Here is a 24,050-nt window from a genome sequence, read left to right as displayed (position 1 = left end):
AGCCTGAGATGAAATGATTTTCCAAGAATGTGTAAGTGAGCAAAGCCATCGCTCGGGAAAGACTAGAAGTATATATACACTCATTGACATAAAAGACCCAGAGGATGTTTGGCAACATCCGAAGGCATTTTTTGGTTGTCACAACCAGGGGCAGTGCCACTGAGCTACAGGGGGCAGAGGCCAAGGATACTGCTAAAGATCTTGTATTGCACAAGACAGTGTCCTACAACAAAGAATTATTCAGCCTAAGACACCAATAGCGCTGAGGTTGGGAAACTGCTACAGAAAAACTCAACAGAGTGACAAAAGGAAAAACAGTAAATGATGGTGGACTATCCTGCCAGACAACAGCTTAGCTGGGTGACCAAGGCTAGCATCACCAGTGACGAGACACAATGACCACATCACCCCTGCGGTATCCTTCCCAATAATGTGGAACCTCAATCTAGTCGTAAGAACACATCAGATAAACCCAAAGGCAAACTAATAGACTGGTACTCCTCAAAAGTGTCAAGATCATGAAAGACAAGGGAAGGCTGAGGAACTGTTATAGATCCGAGGAGACCAGAGACATGACAACCAAACATGAAATAGGATCCTGGTATAGAGAAAGGACATTGACAGAAAAACTGGTGAAATCTACATGTATTTTACTTAACAGTATTGTACCAAGGTTAATTTCCTCGTTTTCATAATGGTTCTATGGTCATGTAAGATTTTTTTATTTTTATTTTTTTATTTTTGAGATCCAGTCTCACTCTGTCACCCAGGCTGGAGTGCAGTGGTGCAATCTTAGCTCACTGCAACCTCTGCCTCCTGGGTTCAAGCGATTCTCCTGCCTCAGCCTCCCAAGTAGCTGGGACTACAGGCATGTGCCACCATGCCTGGCTAATTTTTGTATTGTTGGTAGAGATGGGGTTTCACCATGTTGGCCAGGCTGGTCTCGAACCCCTGACCTCAGGTGATCTGCCTGCCTTGGCCTCCCAAAGTGCTGGGATTACAGGCATGAGCCACTGTGCCTGGCTGTGTAAGATGTTAACATAACAGGAAATTGGGTAAAAGGCATATACTATTTTTTGTAGGTTTTCTTTAAGAGTTACAATTGTCTTACAACAAAAAGTTAAAAAACAACACAATTTTTAAAAAAGGATGGGGCAACTCTACACTAGTCCTGACCAACTCCAAGACATCACACTATCTCTATATAGATATATATATATATAGAGAGAGAGAGAGAGAGAGAGAGAGAGAGAGAGAGGTATCTCCAGTAAAGACGTGTGGAATAAATGAATGGGATGAATACTTTCATCAGTAAACCAATGCCGGGCAAACTAAGCAGTCACCAAGTCTAGACATCATGGAAGTTCTTTATCAGGGTTGCCTCTTTCCTACCCACATCAACCTTGTGAGACAGACACTTCCTAATCCCATTTTACAGATGAGGAAATGGGTGGACCTGTCCTAACTCAGAACACAGGCTGCTTCCCACTGGTTACACTACCTCTCCCTCAGTCCCCAGTTTCCCCTTCCTGCTTCCCCTGCACTCATGCATTCTTGGTGTGAGTGTTCATCCTCTCATCTGCAGTGAGATGGGGCGCTCTGTGCTCAGCGACATGCCGTTCCCTCCGCCTGCGGAGTTCTCCCTGGAAACACTGCTGGACAGCACGCCCCCGGGGTTCAGCGAACCGTGGTGCAGTAGAACAGGGTGCAAACACACACAAAGGGGCAGCTGTCCAGGCCAAATCAGGGGTGGGGGTACTAAGACCTCCTCTCCCGCTCCCACCCCCAGCGGCAGCACTTGAGTTGCAGCGGACAGTCACAGTCCACGCACATGGCAAGGAAAATGAAACAGCTCTCTGGTTCTAGCATCTGTCACCTCACTGGCTACGCTGACGGTTTGGCAAGAGTCATCCCCAGCATGTTTTGCTGTACAGTTCCTTGAGGGGCTGCATGATGAGCCAGCACCAAGCATGCATCCCTGGAGCGCTGTGAAAATGCAGGAAGGTTTGAGCTGCTCAGATGGCACCATTGCTCATGTACACAAGCCATTGCCACTTTTCTTCAACTGGTGGTGTCCCTGTCAAGGACCGTGAAGGTCATGTTGCTGTTCTCTTGCCTCGTCCTCTCTGGGCATCCGCTGAGGGTTTGGAGGGCAGCGCTAACTCAAAATGATACTGAATGAGATGGTTATATAAAGTCCCTCAAAAACGTGCTACTGATAACACAAGCCAAAAGGGAGAGAAAACAAATGCTAAGAGCTGGATGAAAAAATGACTAATCCAATTTTTCCACACATACTACTGCAGTGTGAAGTCCTCCCCAGGCCAGCATGCCAGCCCCACTCCTGGAAGGCTTCCTGAGTCCTGGGACGGCCACTCCTTCCATGTTCCTGAGGGCTGCAGAGACCGTCACCTGGCTGGGGCTGGGGGCTGCCAGGTGAGGGTGGGGCCCAGGCCTTCAGCTGGCAGCGGGGACAAGAAAGACAACTCACAACTGCCATGGTGTGGAGAGCTCTCTGAAGAGGCAGTCTACTGTAAACTTTCAAACACTTCTGGAAAATTAGGACCATCTGCTGCCAAAGTCCAACGGCTCTGAGAAGCTGCAGATGCTGGGCAGGAAGCGGAGACTGAGACAGGCAAGACAGCTTTCGGCCTGGCATCCAAGTCCATGCACTACCGCACTACCGTGCAGCCCCGTCTGAGAGGGGCAGGGCGAGGCTCTGGGACCTGGCCAGTCACCCATTCGGGCCATGTCCACCGGCATTAAAGGGACAGACCTCATTTAGATGAGCAGTTTCCTAACTAAGCTGAATGGAAGAATCTCCGGGGAAGTTGTACAGAAAGACAGAAACCTGAAACCCATCTTCCTGAAGACTTTTAAGACAGAAAATCTGGAGTAAGACGAAAAAATTCTAACAGTCTCTGGAGGACTCTAGCAATCTACCAGGTTTTAAAATACCAAGCATCAGAGAAACAAGCTTTGTTATCCCAAGGTGGAATTTTGACACCCCAAGTATCTCTCTATCCGTAAGATGCCCATGTAAATCTCTGCAGGACGTGAGAAAGGACACAAGGATGGAGACTGAGATTTTGCCCAGGGAGAGGCACTGGACACTGGAAAGAAATCCTTGGGGATTCCAGGCTCCCAAGAGGGATGGTGAGGACAGCACAGGGAAAGATATGGGAAGGGACAGGTCCACGCGATCTCAGCTAAACAGTGTCTCCTCCTGTCCCTCTGGCTCCAGGTGACAAGGTGGCAAGAATGAACACTACCTAACATTTATTGAATGTGTGCTACATGCTAAGTGTTTTAATTCAGTTACTACATGACTTCACAATGATGGCTACGTAGAATTTATGTTCCCATTTTGCAGATGAGGAGACTGAGACATAGTGAGACTAGGCAACTTGTTCAAGAACAGAGGCAGAATGGGGCCCTGGGAAGCCTGACTAGAGAGCCCTTCTTAGGCACTGTGTGATATAGAAAGCATCTCCAAACTATACCAAAAGGCAATTAATGAGAAAAGAGCAAAGGAGGGAATATTAGGTAGAAAAAATTGTCTAAGACCCTCCAATGCCTATGACCAGTCTAGATCCTGTCTTCCTGAAATGATTGGCTGACAGCTTTGTGCTCAATAATATTCTTAAACAACGACATAACATGCACACTTCAGGTTCTTGTGAATGCTATGACATACAGGCACATATATATGCTCGTGGCAACTAACAAGAAGAGTGTACATCCCTTCCAAGTACTACTGTGTGGCAGCCATGCCTGGGCTATGGAGCCATGATGGTGGAATGCATTCCTGGGAAGCAGCAGGGAAAGGGGTGGGTGGTTATTACACAGCACCTTTCAACTAAAAGCCTCCAGGACCAGGGTGGTGGTGACGGGGCAGATGAACACCTCTCTCATGTTAGAAAGCGGTAGGGCTTTGTGAGGCAGGGATCACGGTCAGGACAGTACCCTAACTGCACCCCTTCTTGCTCTGTCTCTAGCAGCAATACATACTCTTCCTTTCAGCTGACAGCGCCTGCATTGGGCCTTTTCACCCTCTGCTTCACCTGGAAGAGTATCTGAGCTTAAGTAGCTTGAAAGTGTTAAGTAGCAACTTTCCTTTGCAGTTACTTTGCTGACAGAGACAGGAGAAACTTGTAATCATAAAAAAGACTGATTGGGCTAATTGCATAAAGTTTATTTCCCCTTTCTAATAAATATTTACCATCCAATGTTTATAACTTTTACGTTTGGACTTTCTTGAAATGCTTTATTGAATTAAAAACATCACATTACCATTGGCTAAAAGAGGAGACAGCTGTATCTGCCAATAACTTTTGTAACAAATGCCAGCTATTGATGCCAATTTTTTTTCTAGTTCATATTTCCATAGACAGCTTTGAGCCTTACAACACTAGCATTCTGCAGACAGACATGAAGGACTCAGTGGTGATAGTGTGCCTAGGGAGAGGTACTGGACACTGGACCCGCACTAGTGTGTGGGCCTCCAGAGTCCTAAAAATTAATACGGACTCTATTTTAATTTTTCTCAGTTCCCTGGTATGCAAATATTTGAGAAACCAGCAACCTGGTTAATATTTAAAGCCTACACTGCTCCTAAAGCAATTGCAGCAATGCTTTTCTAAGGTTATTTACCTACACCTTTGAGTAGGGAAATGATCTTTAAATTGATTGGTCTTAAAACAGCTATGAATCACGAGTGGCAGAAGAACATACAGAGAGGACCAGTCAGGAAGAAGGTCTGCATTCAAAATTCCACCCAACACCTGGCCATTCTGTGCTTCTGGAGATACCTGATGGACGTTTCTCAGGGTATGTGGTGAATGCATAATTATAAAATACATAAGATAACCAAGAAAACAATTAAACTGGAAGTGTTTTCAAAATATAAAACACTCTAAATTTGTAATATAGTAATGTATGTGTTTTTTTGTCAACACATAACAAGATCTGGCCCTGGGTCTAATAACCACCATAATTTTGAATTGGTGAAGAGTCTAAATGGTATTTTGAGATGTCGGCCACAATTTACATGGTATAAAAATTTCTGTGATTCCGTGGCCGGGCATGGTGGCTCGCGCCTGTAGTCCCAGTACTTAGGAAGGCTGAGGAGGGTGGATCACCTGAGGTTAGGAGTCTGAGACCAGCCTGGCCAACATCGCGAAACCCTGTCTCTACTAAAAATACAAAAATTAGCTGGGCATGGTGGAAGACACCTGCAATCCCAGCTTCTTGGGAGGCTGAGGCGGAAGAATTGCTTGAATCTGGGAGGTGGATGTTGCAGTGAGCCGAGACTGTGCCATTGCACTCCAGCCCTGGTGACAGAGCGAGACCCCATCTCAAAAAAAAAAAAAAATTCTGTGATTCCTAATCACAGTGGCAGTCACGGGTATGGCTAAGACTGCTGTGGTTTGCCGCCAGCATTCAGGATGGAAGAGAATACTAACTTCCATTAGAACTTGAAGAAAAAGAAAAGTGTAATCTCTTTCCTAACCTGGTTCACCAATTCTCTGAAATCTACCCAAGGACCCTAGGTAAGCAGCCCTGCCTTGGCACAATAACACTGGTGTGTCGATGAGAAACGCCACCCCCTGACACCAGGCAGGTCTCTTCCTCCTGCCAGGGAACAGTGTGGGCTCATTTTGAGGCAGGCAAGCTATTTTCCCTCAGAAGAGGCAGCAGCAACATGAAAACTGCCCATCACTAGTCATGATGGTATTTTTTTCAAAACATAATCTACCCAGTTTCTTTGCTTACTTCTCTATATATCAGAAAAATAAAAAGCAAATGTTCAACTCCTCAGCACTGGCGTGGCTCACAGTTTTATTCTCTTGGCAGTGTCCAGCCTCTGTCATATTTCATCATTTTTTGTCTCATAATATACTTAAAAGTTCTAGAAAATGTTAAGATAAGATACAAAGACATACACACACATCCCCAAAACTGCTGGCCCATTAATGCTCAGGTGCTTTTCTAAGCTACACTCGGGCCCCGCACACAGGAACACCAGTGAGGGGATGACCAGTTCTTAGCAACAATCTTCGTGGGGGCCCAGGGCTTTGGAATATGAATAGTGTTCTTAATTCCTAATACGAATGGGATTAAGAGAACAGGAGTTGTAATTCCTTCACCCCTAAAACTCCTGACTATGAACATTCTTCTTTCGTTTTACAGCATCTAGCAAGTAGTAGTATTTTTCGTGTTAAAGGAGGCCAACATTGGTTTGAAGAATATTGTTGAGAATTTTGCATCAAAGTTCCCTCTGAAACAACTGCAGACACCTTAAGATGTCATGACATCACTGGTGTGACTGCTGATGAGAAAACTGGACCATTAGTGGTATCTTTCTGGATATACAGGATGGTCATGGTGCCTCAGGAAGACACACATCTAAACTGAACATGTCAAGAACCCTAATGGGAATTATATACGTTTCTTAATGGCATGGAGTATAAATGGTTAATATGCATTTATGATCCATCCTGACATGATCTGTTTCTATTGTGCTTCATCACAGGAATAAGCAATATGTGATGATATTTTCTTTTCTTTCTTGGCACATTAGCTAAAACTCTGTTGTTAGTTATTGGTTGCTTTACAGGTGACATTGTAATCTTTAACTCGTCACATTCTGCCATTATGTAAAATTATTCCAGGCCAGGCGCAGTGGCTCACACCTATAATCCCAGCACTCTGGGAGGCTGAGGCAGGGGATCACTTGGGGTCAGGAGTTCGTGACCAGCCTGGCCAACATGGTGGAACCCTGTCTCTACTAAAAATACAAAAATTAGCTGGGTGTGGTGGCGCACGCCTTAATCACAGCTACTCGGGAGGCTGAGACAGGAGAATCACTTGAACCTGGGTGGGTGGTGGAGGTTGCAGTGAGCTGATATCGAGCCACTGTACTCCCGCCTGGGTGACAAGAGCGAAACTCCACCTCAAAAAAAGAAAAAATTATTCCACCTCACATATAGTATAAAAACTGTATAATAGTATACAGTTATGCATCACTCAACAATGAGAATATGTTCTGAGAAATGCATCAGGCAGTCCTGTCATTGTGCAAGCATCATAGAATGCACAAACCTAGAAGGCATAGCCTACTACACACCTAGGCTCTGTGATGTAGCCTATTGCTCCTTTCCTCCTAGGCTACAAACCTGTATAGCACTGCCTTCTGTAGGCAACTATAACACAATGGTATTTTGTGTATCTAAACATTGAAAAGGTATAAAAATATGGTATAAAAGGTTAAAAACGGTACACTCTACGGGGCAGTTCCATTATAATCTTACAGGACCACCATCACATATGCAGCTGATACTGACTGAAACGTCATGATGAGGCGCATGACTGTACTTCCATTTCTCCCTTTCTGGCCTTTGTACAAATGTCATACCCTTTACTTTTACGTATATCAAAAACCCTAAACTAATGTATTAGTTTCCTATGGCAAATCTGTATTAGTTTCCTATTGCTGCTACTACAAACTTAGTGGCTTAAAACAACACAATTCTCTTATAGTTCTGGATGTCAGAAGTCCAAAATTAGTCTCACTGAGCTAAAGCCAAGGTGTCAATAGGGCTGGTTCCTACTGCGAGGCTGTGAGGTTTCCTTGCCTTTTCCAGCTTCTCATAGCTGTTGCACTCCTTGGCTCATAGCCCCTTCCTTGCATCACTCCGACTTCATGCTTCTATTGCAACATCTCTTATTACTCACCCTGATCTCCTGCCTCCTTCTTATTAAGGACTCTTGAGTACACTGGGCCACCCAGATAATCCAGGAAAATCTCCCCATCTCAAGATATTTAGCCACACCAGCAAAGTCCTTTTCACCATATAAAGTAACATTCGCAGGTTCTGGGGATAGGACATAAAGATCTACCACAATTATATTCTTACTGTTTTTCATAAAACACAGTTGTTTAAATGATCAATGATCTTTTGAACACTTTGAGTATAGCTAAATCTATCATATATTTGCCCATGAAATTACTACTTCCAGAGCTCTTCATTTCTTTGAGTAGATCCATATTTCCACCCAGTAGCATTTTCTGTGGAAGATTTCCTTTAATATTTCTTATAACGTGGGCCTCTTGGTGATACATTTTTTTTTTTCAGTTTTCAGAAAAACTGCATTTCACGTTTAATTTTGAAAGATATTTTTGCTGGGTATAGAATTGTAGGCTGACAGTCCTTTTTCTTTTAGTACTTTACAATGTTTCTCCGTTGTCCTTTCACTTATACTGTTTCTAATGAGAGGCATATTGTCAGTTTTACCTTTATCTGTATATAACTTGTTTTTTTTTCTCTGGCTCCTTGAAGATTTTCTCTTTTCACTGCTTTTAAACAATTTGATTATAGCAAGTATTTTTCTAGATTTCTTTATGTTTCTTGTGCTTGGGGATCCTTGAGCTTCTTGAATCTGTGGTCTTACAGTTTTCATCAAATTTGAAAAATTTTTGGCTAGTATTTCTTCAAATATTTTTCCTGTCCCCTGCCTCATCTCTTTTAGAGGTGTTAATTACATATTTATTAGGCCACTTTAAGCCTCACAGGTCGCAAAACTGTATTTTGTTTTCAGTTTGTGTCTCAGTTTGGATAGTTTTGATTGTTTTGTTTTCAGGTTCACCAATCTTCTCTTCTACAATTTTTAATTTGCCATCAATCACATTCAGGGTATCTTTCATTTAAGATATTGTAGTTTTCCCTCCAAGAAACTCCATTTTATCTTTTTTTTTTTTAGCTTCTTTCATTTTTTATTTATTTATTTATTATTATTATACTTTAAGTTGTAGGGTACATGTGCATAACGTGCAGGTTTGTTACATATGTATACTTGTGCCATGTTGGTGTGCTGCACCCATCAACTCAACAGCACCCATCAACTCGTCATTTACATCAGGTATAACTCCCAGTGCAATCCCTCCCCCCTCCCCCCTCCCCATGATAGGCCCCGGTGTGTGATATTCCCCTTCCCGAGTCCAAGTGATCTCATTGTTCAGTTCCCACCTATGAGTGAGAACATGCGGTGTTTGGTTTTCTGTTCTTGTGATAGTTTGCTAAGAATGATGGTTTCCAGCTGCATCCATGTCCCTACAAAGGACACAAACTCATCCTTTTTTATGGCTGCATAGTATTCCATGGTGTATATGTGCCACATTTTCTTAATCCAGTCTGTCACTGATGGACATTTGGGTTGATTCCAAGTCTTTGCTATTGTGAATAGTGCCGCAATAAACATACGTGTGCATGTGTCTTTAGAGCAGCATGATTTATAATCCATTGGGTATATACCCAGTAATGGGATGGCTGGGTCATATGGTACATCTAGTTCTAGATCCTTGAGGAATCGCCATACTGTTTTCCATAATGGTTGAACTAGTTTATATGCCCACCAACAGTGTAAAAGTGTTCCTATTTCTCCACATCCTCTCCAGCACCTGTTGTTTCCTGCCTTTTTAATGATCGCCATTCTAACTGGTGTGAGATGGTATCTCATTGTGGTTTTGATTTGCATTTCTCTGATGGCCAGTGATGATGAGCATTTTTTCATGTGTCTGTTGGCTGTATGAATGTCTTCTTTTGAGAAATGTCTGTTCATATCCTTTGCCCACTTTTTGATGGAGTTGTTTGTTTTTTTCTTGTAAATTTGTTTGAGTTCTTTGTAGGTTCTGGATATTAGCCCTTTGTCAGATGAGTAGATTGCAAAAATTTTCTCCCATTCTGTAAGTTGCCTGTTCACTCTGATGGTGGTTTCTTTTGCTGTGCAGAAGCTCTTTAGTTTAATTAGATCCCATTTGTCAACTTTGGCTTTTGCTGCCGTTGCTTTTGGTGTTTTAGACATGAAGTCTTTGCCCATGCCTATGTCCTGAATGGTACTACCTAGGTTTTCTTCTAGGATTTTTATGGTATTAGGTCTAACATTTAAGTCTCTAATCCATCTTGAATTAATTTTCGTATAAGGAGTAAGGAAAGGATCCAGTTTCAGCTTTCTACTTATGGCTAGCCAATTTTCCCAGCACCATTTATTAAATAGGGAATCCTTTCCCCATTTCTTGTTTCTCTCAGGTTTGTCAAAGATCAGATGGCTGTAGATGTGTGGTTTTATTTCTGAGGACTCTGTTCTGTTCCATTGGTCTATATGTCTGTTTTGGTACCAGTACCATGCTGTTTTGGTTACTGTAGCCTTGTAGTATAGTTTGAAGTCAGGTAGCGTGATGCCTCCATCTTTGTTCTTTTGACTTAGGATTGTCTTGGAGATGCGGGCTCTTTTTTGGTTCCATATGAACTTTAAAGCAGTTTTTTCCAATTCTGTGAAGAAACTCATTGGTAGCTTGATGGGGATGGCATTGAATCTATAAATAACTTTGGGCAGTATGGCCATTTTCACGATATTGATTCTTCCTATCCATGAGCATGGCATGTTCTTCCATTTGTTTGTGTCCTCTTTTATTTCACTGAGCAGTGGTTTGTAGTTATCTTTTTAAAATAGATATCTTCCATGTTTCTACTTAATATGTTTAATCTTCTGCTATCTCAACCTGACATATCATCATAATTCCTGTTCTAATGTCCTTGACACAGGTAATTATCTCACCTGTGTCATTACTAGGTTGATTTTGATTGATTTATTTTCCCCCTCATTATGGTGGATATATTTTCCTACTTCTTTGCGTGCCTGGAAGTTTTTTATTTGATGCTAGACATTGTGATTTTATTTTATTGAGTGATAAATAGTTTTGTACTTCTACAGATGTATCCAAGCTTTGTTCTAGGACTGGGTTAAATTACTTGGAAATAGTTTGATTCTTTGAGATGTTGGTTTTCAGCTTTATTATATGGGACCAGATCAGCATTTAGCGTGGGGCTAATTTTCCATGTTACTGAAGGAAAACTCTCTTGTGCCCTACTTGATGACTGTGTGAGCTCCAGAGAGTCTTCCCTCTAACTCTTTTAGATGGTTCTTTTCCTGGCCTTGGGTAGTTTTTCACACACCTCTGCTGACCACTAAACTGAACATTCATAGGGGACTCTGCAGATTTCCCGGTTCTCTCTGCAGCTCTTTCTCCAGTGGTCCTCTGCCTTGTGAACTCTAGCTGCCTTAGCTTCCCTGTACAACCAGCTCTGTTTCCTCAACTCAGGAGGACTCAGAGCTGCTCTTCTGCAGCTCTCCCTCCTTGTGCCACTGCCTGGAGACTGCCCAGGCCATAGGACAGGATAATTATAGGGCTCACCTTACTTATTTCACATCTCTCAAGGATCACAGGTGTTTGCTGCTTGGAAATCATTGTTTCATAAATTTTACCTGTGTTTTTTTATTTGTTTCATAAGGAAAATAAATCTGGCCCTTGTTACACCCTCTTGGCTGAAAGCAAAAGTTGGGATGAGAAATTTAAAAGCAACGTTAGGACTGTGATCATTTCATTACATGATATCCATTTCAGTCCGCAAGGGCATGAAAGAGAAATAATGGCTATAAAAGTCAATTATGGCACTAGATTAAAAGGCCTTTCTGATTGGCTCCGGTGGGTCTCTGGCTGCATGAACAATACAGGTTTTAAATGATGCTTAATTTTCCATATCTCCCAGGAGTTCAATATAGAGAAATGCTTATTCTGGAGATGTACAGATAAATTAGCTCTGTCCCCTCACAGATGGGAATTGGTGTTATCCAGAAAGGTAGTAACACAGATATCAGCTCTCCCTATTGGGCACCAACCTTATTGACAGACCCAGTTCCCTGTACTTGTCATGTATTAACTGACCAGAAGCCTGAGGATTTACTAATGAAGACTCTAAGGCATTGAGAGAGATGATCTCTAGGAACCAGCTGGCAAGTCACTCACTGCCAGACTCTTTGCACTACCTTGAATGGCTTCTTGTCCTTGGAAGAAGCCATGAAAATGGTTTATATGAACCCCTGCAAGAAAAATGACAAGGTCTTATGTGTTACGTTGGTGAACCAGAGGAAAAATGTGAAATCAGGCTTAGAGAGTAATACATTGCACAGGGAGGTCTCTAACGGTTTCTTCCTCAAATCTGAGCTATTCCACAAGTTCATCAACAGCTGAGGAAGCCACATAAGGAAGGCTTAACAAATCTGCTGTTAGGGTCATGTCTGGATCTCAGCACAACACATACTTAATGAGCACCTACTATGTGCCAGGTACTGCTCAAGGCAGTTGAGAAACACTGGTGAGCACAAGCAAAGATTGCTGCCCTGGAAGGGTTTATAATCTAGAAGAAGGAGATACAGGTATAGCTATAATCAAAAGGTGAGTTACAGAGTATATTAAAAGATGGTAAGTATCTGAAAGCAGGGCTTTCCTTTAATGAATTAGGAAATGTGAATGCTGCACAGGTGGACAGGGGAGGGTACTAGACTGTCATCTTAAAGAGGGTGGTCAGGGTAGGCCTCATTGAGAAGTTTATATTTAAAAACAAAACAAAAAACAAACAAACAAAAAAAAAACAGAATCAAAAAAGATGAGGGAATTAGTTATGCAGATAACTGGGAGAAGAGTGGCAGGGAGGAGGAAACAGCCAGCACGAAGCAAGTGTGTCCCTGCTCGGGTCCAAGAAGAACAGGAGAACCAGTACAGCTGGAACAGAGTAAGTGCAGGGGAGCATAGGGCAGGATGAGGCCCAGAAGGAAGAAGGGAGGGGGCACACGCCCACACCAACAAGGCAGCATTGCACGGAAGAATTGAGGGATAACAGCATATGTACGCTCTCCTGCCATACCCAACATCAACCACAGCACAGGCAAAACCTACACACAACCCTACAAAAGCAGGGAAGGTGCAGACTGTTGATAGAGCAGGGCCTGGAGCCCTGAAGTGTGGCACTGTCTTCACCTGGACTTGACTGATACATGTCCCAGGCCTAGGGCAGCATGCCCCAAGTCCTTGGTTCTCAAAGGGTTCACAGGGAAGCATCTGGTCTTCTGCATTTTCTTCCCCAAATGAGTATCAGTGTGTTGGAGAGAGTGAGTTCTAGATTTCTCTTCAAAGAATCAATACGTCAGTATGTTCAGTTCTTTGTCCTCCATTTTAAAGTTTAATTTCCTCATAGTTTCCGTAAACAACCTTTTCCACCAGTTTTAATCAGTAGTTCACACCTGTTCCCCTGGTCACCTGCTTTGACCTGAGTCACCCCTGGTCACCTGCTCTAACCTAAGTCACCTTTAGTTTTTAGTTCCCTGTTTCTAACCGTCTTTCCTGCCAAACTGCTCACCTCGCCACTCTGGCTCATACCCTTGCTCTCTTTAAAATAGCCAATCGGAATTAGCTTAGACTGTGCAGTCCAACCCTAGCCAAAAGGGGAATGACACAGCAGTAGGGGCTACCTGCGACAGGAATAAGAACCCCTTCCCCTCCCTTGCTCAGGTGTATTCTTGCCATTGCTCCATCCACGAGTGACACTTTCTATCTTTTGCTGAGAAAATTCTTTGAGCACTCGTTCTTCTTTTCGGCACTGAGGAACAAGCATTTGTTTCTAACAATCGTGACATTTTCTCCAGTGTGCAGTCACTGCTACCCCATAGTCAGATTCCTCTAAAGCAAGTGTCACTAGCCTTGCAAGCAGGACTATCACCACTGACCAGCTGAGGCTGGTGGCCATCAAGGGGACTGTCATTCCATCACTCCCCTAAGAAATCCTTTCTGCTAGTTATTGGAGAGGAAAACACACATTTATTATATTGCTGGTGAAACTCTCAAGGCAAAAGCAAGCAGGAAAACATATTTTGCAGTTCCTTGGGAGCTCAGGAATAAATGTTCAGCTTCAATGTAACAGGCACATGGGAAGATCTCACTTGATATGCATTTGGATTTTGAGCTTCTAGGGAGAAAGGAGTCACAAAGCTAAGCGAATCATTGCTCGTTGCCCTCTAATTGAATTCCTCTAATGAAAAGATTATTCGGAAGGAAAATAAAATACCACATCCCCTGCCTCCTCTCTTTGGGGTCTGTCTTTGAATGCCAGTAGCTTTCCTTTCCTTTCCTCCCTCAGTAACAGATATCCCTGGGCTTGCCTTCCAGCCCACCTCTTTCCAGCTGGGTGAGCCTGGCTTGCTTCCTAATCTCTCTTAGCTTCTATATTCTCATCTGTTAAAATGGGTTTAAAAGCCCTTGCCTTTGGGGTTGCAGTCGGGGTTGTGTGTGACAGTGCAAGGACAAAGTCCAGCCTGGGAGACTGTGAGACCCCAGTATAAGTGTCTCCCTCCCTCTGTCCCTCCTCATCCAATGGGGATGCAAGTGCTTGGCTCCTAGAAGGGAAAACAGCTCCAGCTCTCAGGCAGCAGGCAGTCTCTGCCCAGCCCCCACCCCACTTAATCCTGCCCTGTAAGGACCAGCTCAGCCTGGCCTGCCACATCTCACTGGTGGAGGACTCCAGAGTGGGCAGAGTGAGCACTCTGTCCCTTGGCTCAGCTGGGCACTATCCACTTCCCCACTCCCGGTGTCTGGGGCCCTTTTCTCTGCGTGACGTCCTCCCTGGTTATCCCATCCACACAATCTCATGCTGTCTCCACATCATCAAGGGACTCCCTGAAACCTGCTCTTTCCTGGTATCTCTGTAGCATCCATGCACTGTAGGGACTGAAGAGGCAGACAGGATGCCTCTTGGCAGGCACTGTGTATGTGCATGAGAGCCTTCATGCTGAAGCCACACAGTGGCTGATGGTGAGTTTGGACACTGCTGCAGGATGCTGGGGACAATCACATCCTAGGGCTCATCACATCTCCCCATGAAGGTGTCCTTCAACCCTGCGTCTTGGGGTGGGAGGTACAGGCATCCTGTGGGAGGTTGACATGGGTGACAGCTTCCCATTAGTCTCTGGAGGGGACCCTTGCAGGCATGCTCCCCCGGGGAATGGCAGGGCAGGATCAGCACTATGGTGTGGATAAACGTCCTTGGGGGAAAACAGCCAGCAGGAGGAAACAGCCTGGTTTTAAGGAGCTGCCCTTTTTTGCGACCCCAAAGATGGCAGGCAATGCCCCACCTGTAGGTTGTGCCCCAATTTCCTAAGCTAACTTATACTTAGACAGGAAGCACTCAAGAGGCAGCATCTGTCTCCAGGAGTTCTGGCTAATGGGCACTGGGACTGCATTCTGGAGGCAGCCTGCATGTACGTGTGTGCCTTGGTGCTGCTCCCAAGTGCTTGCTCCAAGAACCTGCCCAGCCATCCACACATCCTCCTTGGGACCAGGTGTGCTTCTGAATGCCAGTGCTGGGACAGCCCTTCCTCAGGCTGACCACCTGCTGCCTAGCTGCTGAGTTCCTCACACTCCTAGCTGGTTCCCCTATTTCTGTCCTCTCTCTCTATAGGATGGTGCAGGCTCTGCTCCCCTAGTCCTGTCACTGCCAGGGCCAGGTGGACCACAGGCTCCTGGCCTTCCCCTGTGGCCAGGGCCTTCCCTGTCTGCTACACAGATGGCCACAGGCATGGAGACTGCCCTGCCCTGGGTACCCACATGCCCCTCTTGGCACCCCCCACCCATAAAACCAGTCAAGCCACGGACCTTGGTGTTTGCATCATGGTGAAAAAGTGTGCACTCAGGGGTGAATGAGACTTGAGGTCAAATCCTCGCTCTACTACCTACCAACCAAGCCATTTTGAATGTTTGCTTACTTTGACTTGGTGTTGTCATCTGGAAACCATGGACAGGATCTCAGGAGCTATGGTGATGACTAATTGGGATCATACATGTTGGAAGCTTTAGTACCAAACACATAGGTAATGTTCAATAAGCGGTAACTATTTAATGGGGTTATTATCATATAATCAATTTTTTACTTGTTAAATTTTCCCAATTTGATATGCTCAAATGTTTAATAGTTTTAACCCTCTTGTTTATCCATGCAGGGTTTGAAGTCAGGTGACAGTGTCCTGCGTCTCTAGTGTCCTAAGTGTTCCATATTAAAATGTTAGGCTACCGGAGTCAGTGGTAACCCTGAAGCATTCCCCTGCAAAAGTGCCCGTGTGGGGGACTGTGTGTAGACATGTGCCTGCAATTGCATGTGTAGGTGTGTATGTGCGTATGGCTATATGGGGTGCACATGTGCAAATGCCTGTGAGGGTGTGTTTATGCATGTCTCTGTATGCGAACGTGTGTGTGCATATATATGTATATGTGCGCCGAACATGTGTGTGCATACATGTATACGTGCGCTTGTGTGTGTATGTGCATGTGCTGAGTGTGAATGCCCATGTCCTCCAGCAGAAGCCAGTACTGCTGCGGGAGGGCTGGACCCATGCTCTGTCCCGAGCCAGTCCTCCCAGGGCTGCTTACCTCCATGTTTCTGCAGAAGGTGGCATTGGTGCCAAACAGGATCTGGCACTGCTCGTTGGCACTGTAGTGCATGCCCGGCAGCTTGTGCGGGAGGCGTACCGTGTGCTGGCTTCTGGGGTCCGTGACTTGCAAGCAGGTGCTGACTTTTGACCTGAAACAGCCAAGAGGCAAGTTGACTTGCAAATGTGCAGCTGCCTAGGTTTTTGTTTTGTTTTGAGTTTTCAGTCACTGAGAAGGAGGCACCTCTACGTTCTTTATGGAAAAAGGACGCAAGCACTGGACACACGGACTGCGCTTTTTTGCTGTGCATTCCTTTTTCTACATGGCCAAATGTGAATCTTCGCTCTGAAGGCAATAAGAACCTGGAGACTCGGGAGGGGTGCAGGAATGACATCCATGAGGCTGATGGACTTTTATTGGGGAGTTTGAAAGCTTTCTTTGATGAAAATGATTTTGGAATAGATTATCATATCTTCTTAGACTATGGCTTTGAGAAAATACTATCATGAATAACGAACAAGTTAGACTTGTTTTACTTTAAATAAAATCAAAGTGCTTATTTCCAACTCTTCAGGTTCTCTTTGAGTGCTTGTGGGGCCTCGGTGTTTCACTTGATCCCGCTGTCCCTGAAAGCCACTGGCAATACCTGCCAAGGACTTCAGGATTTCAACAGGGGTAGGAGCATTAATTTACAATGACAGGTGCATCTCTAAAAGAGTGAACTGGGGGCCGGGTTCGGGGGCTCACGCCAATAATCCCAGCACTTTGGGAGGCTGAGGTGGGTGGATCACTTGCGGTCAGGAGTTCGAGACCAGCCTGGCCAATATGGGAAACTCCCATCTCTACTAAAAACACAAAAATTAGCCAGGCATGGTTGTAGTCCCACCTGTAGTCCCAGCTACTTGGAAGGCTGAAGCAGGAGAATTGCTTGAACTCAGGAGGCTGAGGTTGCAGTGAGCCAAGACTGCGCCACTGAACTCCAGCCTGGGTGAGAGAGTGAGACTCTGACTCATAAATAAATAAATGAATAAGTGAACTGGGGATTGCGAGGCTCTGGCTCTAAAGGAGGTTACTTACTACAATGCTTTTATTTCTCAATTTCTAAAGGCAGATGGTTTAAGGCAGAAAACCCAGTCACTTGCCAAGATTATTAAGGAAAAAGTTGCATGAACACGAGACACACAGACTGATCCTGGTTTACTTCTTCTGGGCTCAGACACACAATACTTCTCACCAGTGGGACCAGTGCTATGTACGTGAGCAAATAAAAACACCCCATCTTGGCCGGGTGCGGTAGCTCACACATATAATCCCAGCACTTTGGGAGGCCGAGGCAGGCAGATCACCTGGGATCAGGAGTTCAAGACCAGCCTGGCCAACATGGCAAAACCTCATCTCTACTAAAAATACAAAAATTAGCTGGGTGTGATGGCGCATGCCTATAATCCCAGCTACTGTGGAGGCTGAGGCAGGAGAATCGCTTGAACCCGGGAGGCAGAGGTTGTAGCGAGCCAAGATCGTGCCACTGCATTCCAGCCTGGGAGACAGAGTGAGACTCCATCTCAAAAAACAAACAAACAAACAAACAAATAAACCAACCAACAAAACAACCAACCCACTCCATCTTGTCACCATGACCCTTGTGGGTAAAGCGAAATAACATCGAGGGGCTTGCAGCATTTCTTAAGATCTGTGGTATCAAATACTCAGTGGGAAGTGGACTACATTAAAAGTAATGAGTGCATTTTTAAGCTGATTTGCCACTGAACAATATCCCCATCAACAGGGAACGTCATGAAAAAAGACCTGGGATGGCCCCTTTGCCACTACATCCTGAATTCACCGGGTACTTGAATGTGTTACTGGACTGAGAAGCTCCATCTGCAGGTGAGACTCGCCGACTCACTGCTGTCTCCCAGGGTGCCTGAATTAACATGGCTAAGTAGTTCAGTGACTAGTGTCTGCACAGTCACTCTGTAAATTCAACCCTGAGGTCTTGACACTAAGGGACCCGCCCCGTCCATGGGTATAAACTGTTTGACAAAGGTCGGAAACCAGATGGCCGATTCTTCCACAGAAATCTGAGAATGGAAGGGTGCAGACACCTTCTGGGAAGAAAGTAGCAGTGAGATAAACACAGCCCTCCCCTCCCCAGAGGTGAGGAAGGTCAGCAAACCCACCCCACAACCCCCAGCAAATTCACTCCCTCTAGGGAAGCGGCCTCCGTCTCCACACCAGGAAATGCTCCATTCTGCAGCAGCCCAGGGGCGCCCCAAGGTGGTGACCACTGCAGAGGAACCAAATGGTTTCTTTTCAAGACAGGGTAACTATGCTGATATTTCAATCGATTGGCAATTACGTAATGATCACCCGCTGTGCGCCCATCGCTGGAGCAGATGCGCACGCGGAAGATGTTCTTGCCATTATAGGACACTCTGTGCTGACTGCCTCTTGAGGCTAGATGCAAATCCCAAAAGAGAGTCGTTTCTCCACTTCACACTTGCTGAGACTCCAATACTTTTGTCTTTTGGAAGTACTTCTGATTGCATTCATCCTGTAGAATAATTCCAGGACTTACTTGAGGAAGTTTTCAAGGTCATCTCGGCTGCAGGAGGACCAAGAGAGGTCACTTGGGTTCCGGCCTTTCACCCACTCTCCCGACATGATGTGGGACCTGCCAGCGCAGGATGAGTGGTCATCATCGTGGTTCATGCCCAAGCTGTCCAAGAAGGAGAAGAAGAGAGGGATGCTTATGCTACAGGCTTCTCATTTCCAGTTCCAGGTGCAAGCGGACCATGCTAAGCTAAATCAACTGTTAAAAACAAAAACTGACATAAGGTGTAAGTGGTTCTCACAGAACAGACCCACAGTCATGTGTTTTCAGAGAAATAGAAGGCAAGGATTTGTTTATTTAGTGAATGAAGATAAACTGAGCAAATGACAGACACTAATAGCATTCACCAAATAACAATAAATCAACGAAGTATATTAACTCTGATAATTAACTGTGACATGATAATTCTTAAACTCTAAGCTTCTGATGGTTAGACTTGTTTTCTTACATTAAATATTCCAATGTTCATGGTTTAGGTGTTTCTGTTCCTTAGAGATAATTCATTGTGCTAAGAGGAATCACTGGGTACCATCCTAAATACTGACTTATAGAATGTTCTGAATCTAAGCCTTCAAACTCATTACAAAGTATGGCTTTTCTATCTTTCGCTTCTAACAAGATCACAGCTGTCACCTTCCCTATTCAGCAATACCTGAGAGATACCAGGATACCTGTCTCAACCTGGAGGGCTGATCACACTGTGCACTGAACAGTGATCTTAGCTTATACACTTGCCCTCACTGGGGTAAGCCAAGACATGCAGCACACAAGATCCAGTGGCCCACAGTTCACTGACCCAGAGTTCCTTATGACCCAACTTGTATAAGGATGACCATCTTTCAACAATCTCAGTACAACAACAACAAAAAAGAACACATACTTTCCTTCATTCAAAAATATTAGATACTTTCCAAGTGCCAGGTAACGGACCACAAGGAAAAGACCTCAAATCACTGCCAGCTTCGGAGAAGAGATAAACGCTGACAGAGATAATGATAAAAGAGGTTTCTAAATTCTGCTCTAGAGCCACATTTTCCTAGTTTGCTCATAGATGTCTGACCGTCTTCCGTCAACTCCCCTGCTTGGTGCTTCATGGTGGTGTTCTTCCCAAGAGAAACCCATCCTGTCTTCTCCTCTGCACGCCTGCAGGCCACCCCCACACCCTTTTGCCTACAGAGATGCTCCCCTGGCCAACTCCCAAGTGGAGTCGGATCAGCTAAAGTCACTCATGTCATTTGGAGGATCTGCTGCCTGGCGTTCATGTGTTCTGGAACTTTGGGCTAGCGGGTCCCTCTCTGATCACCCATATGTGACTGCCCCCATCAGTGGAGGGGCAGCATCCGTACCAATCTTCAATTTTATTTATTCTTAAACCTACTGATGCCAGTGATACTTGTTATTTCAATTCATACATGTGGTTACATGTTGGGTTAACCAACGAAATATGAGGACAAATACTAAGTTGTTGTTCTCATGAAAACAGATTTAGCCAGTAGCTAAGACAGACTGCCATCCAACTGGGTGTGGGCAAGACAACTGTGAAAGATGAGGAATAAATCACAAAAATCTGCTCCCAGGCTGCTTCACAAGTCTTTTATAATCCTTTCTATGTGTATACACACACACACACACACACACAAAAAAAAAAAAAAAACCACATATATTAAAGAAACTGGATTCAAACTCTCATTATAGGCATGCTTTGGGTGAGGAAGGTGTATTAGTCCATTTTCACACTGCTATAAAGATACTACCTGAGACTGGGCAGTTCATAAAGGAAAGAGGTTTAATTGACTTGCAGTTCTGCCAGGGAGACCTCAAAACTTACAATCATGGCAGAAGGTGAAGGGGAAGCAAGGACCTTCTTCACATGGCGGCAGGAGAGAGAAGCACAAACAGGGAAAATGCCAGATGCTTATAAACCCATGAGATCTTGTGAGAACTCCCTCACTATCACAAGAACAGCACAGAGGAAACCACCCTCACGACCCAATCACCTCCCACCTGGTCCCTCCCTCGACACATGGGATTATGCGGATTACAATTCAAAATGAGATTTGAGTGGGGACACAGCCAAACCATATCAGAAGGTGACATGGAAACCCAATTGGCAGATACCCTTCCTCAAAGAGGAGGCTTCCCCTCTGTATTACAAAATTGATGAAAAAAGCTAATGTTTTTATAGCTTAAGTTAAAACAAAATGTCTAAGGCACCTACGTATAATGTCTTGATTTATTTCTCCACTTGAATCAATTTTTTGCCTAATTGGTCAAGTGACCAACTATGGTCATGTCTGAAAAGGGAGTGTCTGCATCACCACCTAGGTATGGATGGCCACAGTTTCGCTTGGTCCAGGCCTCTGTCAACCTCAGACCCTCCTGACTGGAGGCCCACGGGCTCTTCCAACTCACCCTATTTTCTCAGGGCAGCAGTAACTGGTGCAAAGCAAGCATTTGATAAACACATTTATTGAATGAATTATCTGTTTAATAGTGAAGAAAGTGCCAAAAAATACTGGAGAACTCATATCCATGACAAGTGTGTTGATCGGGCATGGTGGCAGACTGCTTGGCAGAACGGCAAAAGCCACCTCTCGTTAGATTCAGTCTCGTCCTCCTGCCTCAGTGTCAGGTATCCATCCAATTAGGGTTAAAGGAAGACTGAAGAAATTATCAGACAAATCTGGCCAGTGAGAATAGTTTAACCATATTCTTTTTTTTTTTTTTTTTTTTGAGACGGAGTCTCGCTCTGTCGCCCAGGCTGGAGTGCAGTGGCACGATCTTGGATCACTACAACCTCTGCCTCCTGGGTTCAAGTGATTCTCCTGCCTCAGCCTCCTGAGTAGGCGGGACTAGAGGGACGCACCAGCACGCCCGGCTAATTTTTGTATTTTTAGTAGAGACAGGGTTTCACCATGTTGGCTAGGATGATCTCAATCTCTTGACCTCGTGATCCACCCGCCTTGGCCTCCCAAAGTGTTGGGATTACAGGCGTGAGCCACTGCTTAATGGTCACTTGGTTGAATAAAGTGAGTTCTATTTTTTCAACGCAATTACTCAGCTTTTTAATTCACTTTTGGATGAGCAACAGAACATTTACATACAAGTGCATGAGAAAGCAATCTCCATTCAGCTTTAAAAAATTCTGTTACAAATAAAAAAATTTTAAAAATATATTCATCCTTGGCACCAAAAAAATTATTTTTACTTTCACTGTCAGTATGAATTCTTTCTTTTTTTGAGGCTCATTTTCTTTAACTGTATTTTATGGTGGAAAAAGCACTTCACATGAGAGCTGCCTTCTGAAGTTCGTAAACTTACAATACAGTATTGTTGGCTACAATTGTAATGCTGTACAGCAGCTCTCTTGAGCTCCACTGAAACTCGATGCCCACTGATTAGCAGCTCCCCCTTCCTCCTCCCTCCAACCCCTGGCAATACAAGCCCACTCATTGATTCTATGAATTTGACTATTTTAGATGTCTTATATAAGTGGAATCCTGCAGTATTTTTCTTTCTGTGACTAGCTTATTTCATTTAGTATAAAATAACGGGTTAAGTTTTAAAATATATAAGAAACTCCTACAACTCAATAGCACAAAAACTAGCAACCCAGTTAAAAGTGAGCTCAAGAATTGAGAAGACATTTCTGTAAAGAAGACATACAAATGGCCAGCAGGTACAGAAAAGATGCTCAATGTCACCAATCATCAGAGAAACACAAATCAAAACCCCAATGAGATACCACCTTATACCTCTCACAATGTTTACTACGAAAATACAAAAAACATGACAGATGTCTGCGAGAACGTAGAGAAATTAAAACCCCTGCGTGGCATTGGTTAGAATGCAAAATTGTACAGATGCTATGAGAAAACAGTATGGGGGCTCCTCAAAAATTAAAAATAAAACTGCTGTATGATCCAACAATTCTATTTCAAAATATTTATGCAAAAGAATTGAAACCAGAATCTCCAAGAGACATCACTCCCATGTTCAGTTACAGCATTATTCACAATAGCCAAGATATGAACACAACCTAAATAGCCACTGATAGATGGATAAATAAAATGCAGTCTATGCATACAGCGAAATATTCAGTCTTAAAAAAGGAAATTCTGCAATATGCGACAACATGGATGAACCTTGCGGACATTATGTTAGGTGAAATCGGTTTTTAATTTTCTTCTACCTGGTAGCTTTCTCTTTCTCTATTTCATGTTAACTGTTGAAGGAACTGACTGGTTTTTCAAGTACACTTAGCAAAGGACATCAAAAGTCAACTATCTTAAATTTGACTTAGGGTTTGTCTTTCTTTAAATAAAACTGTTGAGAGAATTCTTAAATGAGTAGGTCTTCTGAAGGTTTTGATGGATTTCAATGAACTATGCCGAATGTACAGAGGTTACAGAAATAAAATGTCTCACGAAAAAAGTGGCTCCAGCTGCCATCTCATGGTGTATCCATTGCATGTGGACCAGGTCAAATTGCTATCTCCAGCCTTGGCAGGCATGGTCCTTATCAGCATTAACAATGTCTCTTCATAAGGGTCACAACTCACAGACCCTGGAATCCTAGTCTGAGTCACACAGACCATAGTCTCTACTTGGAACATGATCTTGCACTTGGAAGCAATGAGGCAAATGCAAGGCCTTCATTGTATCAATGACGTGAAACATTCAGAAATGTAAGCCTAAGAGAATGGAACGTTTTGCCTCTTTAAGGAACATGCATGGTTTCAGGAAGGCACAGGTTCTGGAACCATGAGCTGGGTTCCGGGGAAAATCATCTGGGAACCTACACAGAGGTTCCATTCGCCTGGGTCACTGCCCCTCAAATACCCTACTCAGAAAACCGGTTTCTCCTGGAACAGCCCCCAAGTAAAGAGGGTGTCATTAGCTGCAGCGTCAAACGTTACAAAATTTGCATATTCGCCAAACGGATACAGCATTATCTTACTTTGAGAAATATTCAAATCCCTTAAGAAAACAACTCTCCCTGTAGCCATTCTCTAAAACCTCTTTCCCTACCTTGACCTGGATCAGAGGCATCTCCCACCTCAGGTAATAAGAACTTTTCAAACCTAGGGCACAAGTCGATGGAGGATCAACACATGAATTA

General features: G+C 44.1%; 1 protein-coding gene across 3 annotated transcripts in view; it reads right to left on the bottom strand.

The window, feature by feature from the left end:
* The window catches only part of LOC105499264 (ADAM metallopeptidase with thrombospondin type 1 motif 17), a 361,725-nt gene that overhangs the window by 158,586 nt on the left and 179,089 nt on the right, over positions 1–24,050 (bottom strand). For all 3 annotated transcript variants that reach the window (XM_071100557.1, XM_071100559.1, XM_071100558.1), the window contains exons 9-10: positions 18,894–19,034; positions 16,316–16,466 (exon numbers count right to left, since the gene is read on the bottom strand). In XM_071100557.1, coding sequence (XP_070956658.1) covers positions 16,316–16,466; positions 18,894–19,034 — 292 coding nt within the window. The remainder of the gene's footprint in view (positions 1–16,315; positions 16,467–18,893; positions 19,035–24,050) is intronic.

This window comes from Macaca nemestrina, chromosome 7 (assembly GCF_043159975.1).
Source record: "Macaca nemestrina isolate mMacNem1 chromosome 7, mMacNem.hap1, whole genome shotgun sequence".
Lineage (NCBI taxonomy): Eukaryota > Metazoa > Chordata > Mammalia > Primates > Cercopithecidae > Macaca > Macaca nemestrina.
This window is presented reverse-complemented; position numbering and strand designations above follow the sequence as displayed.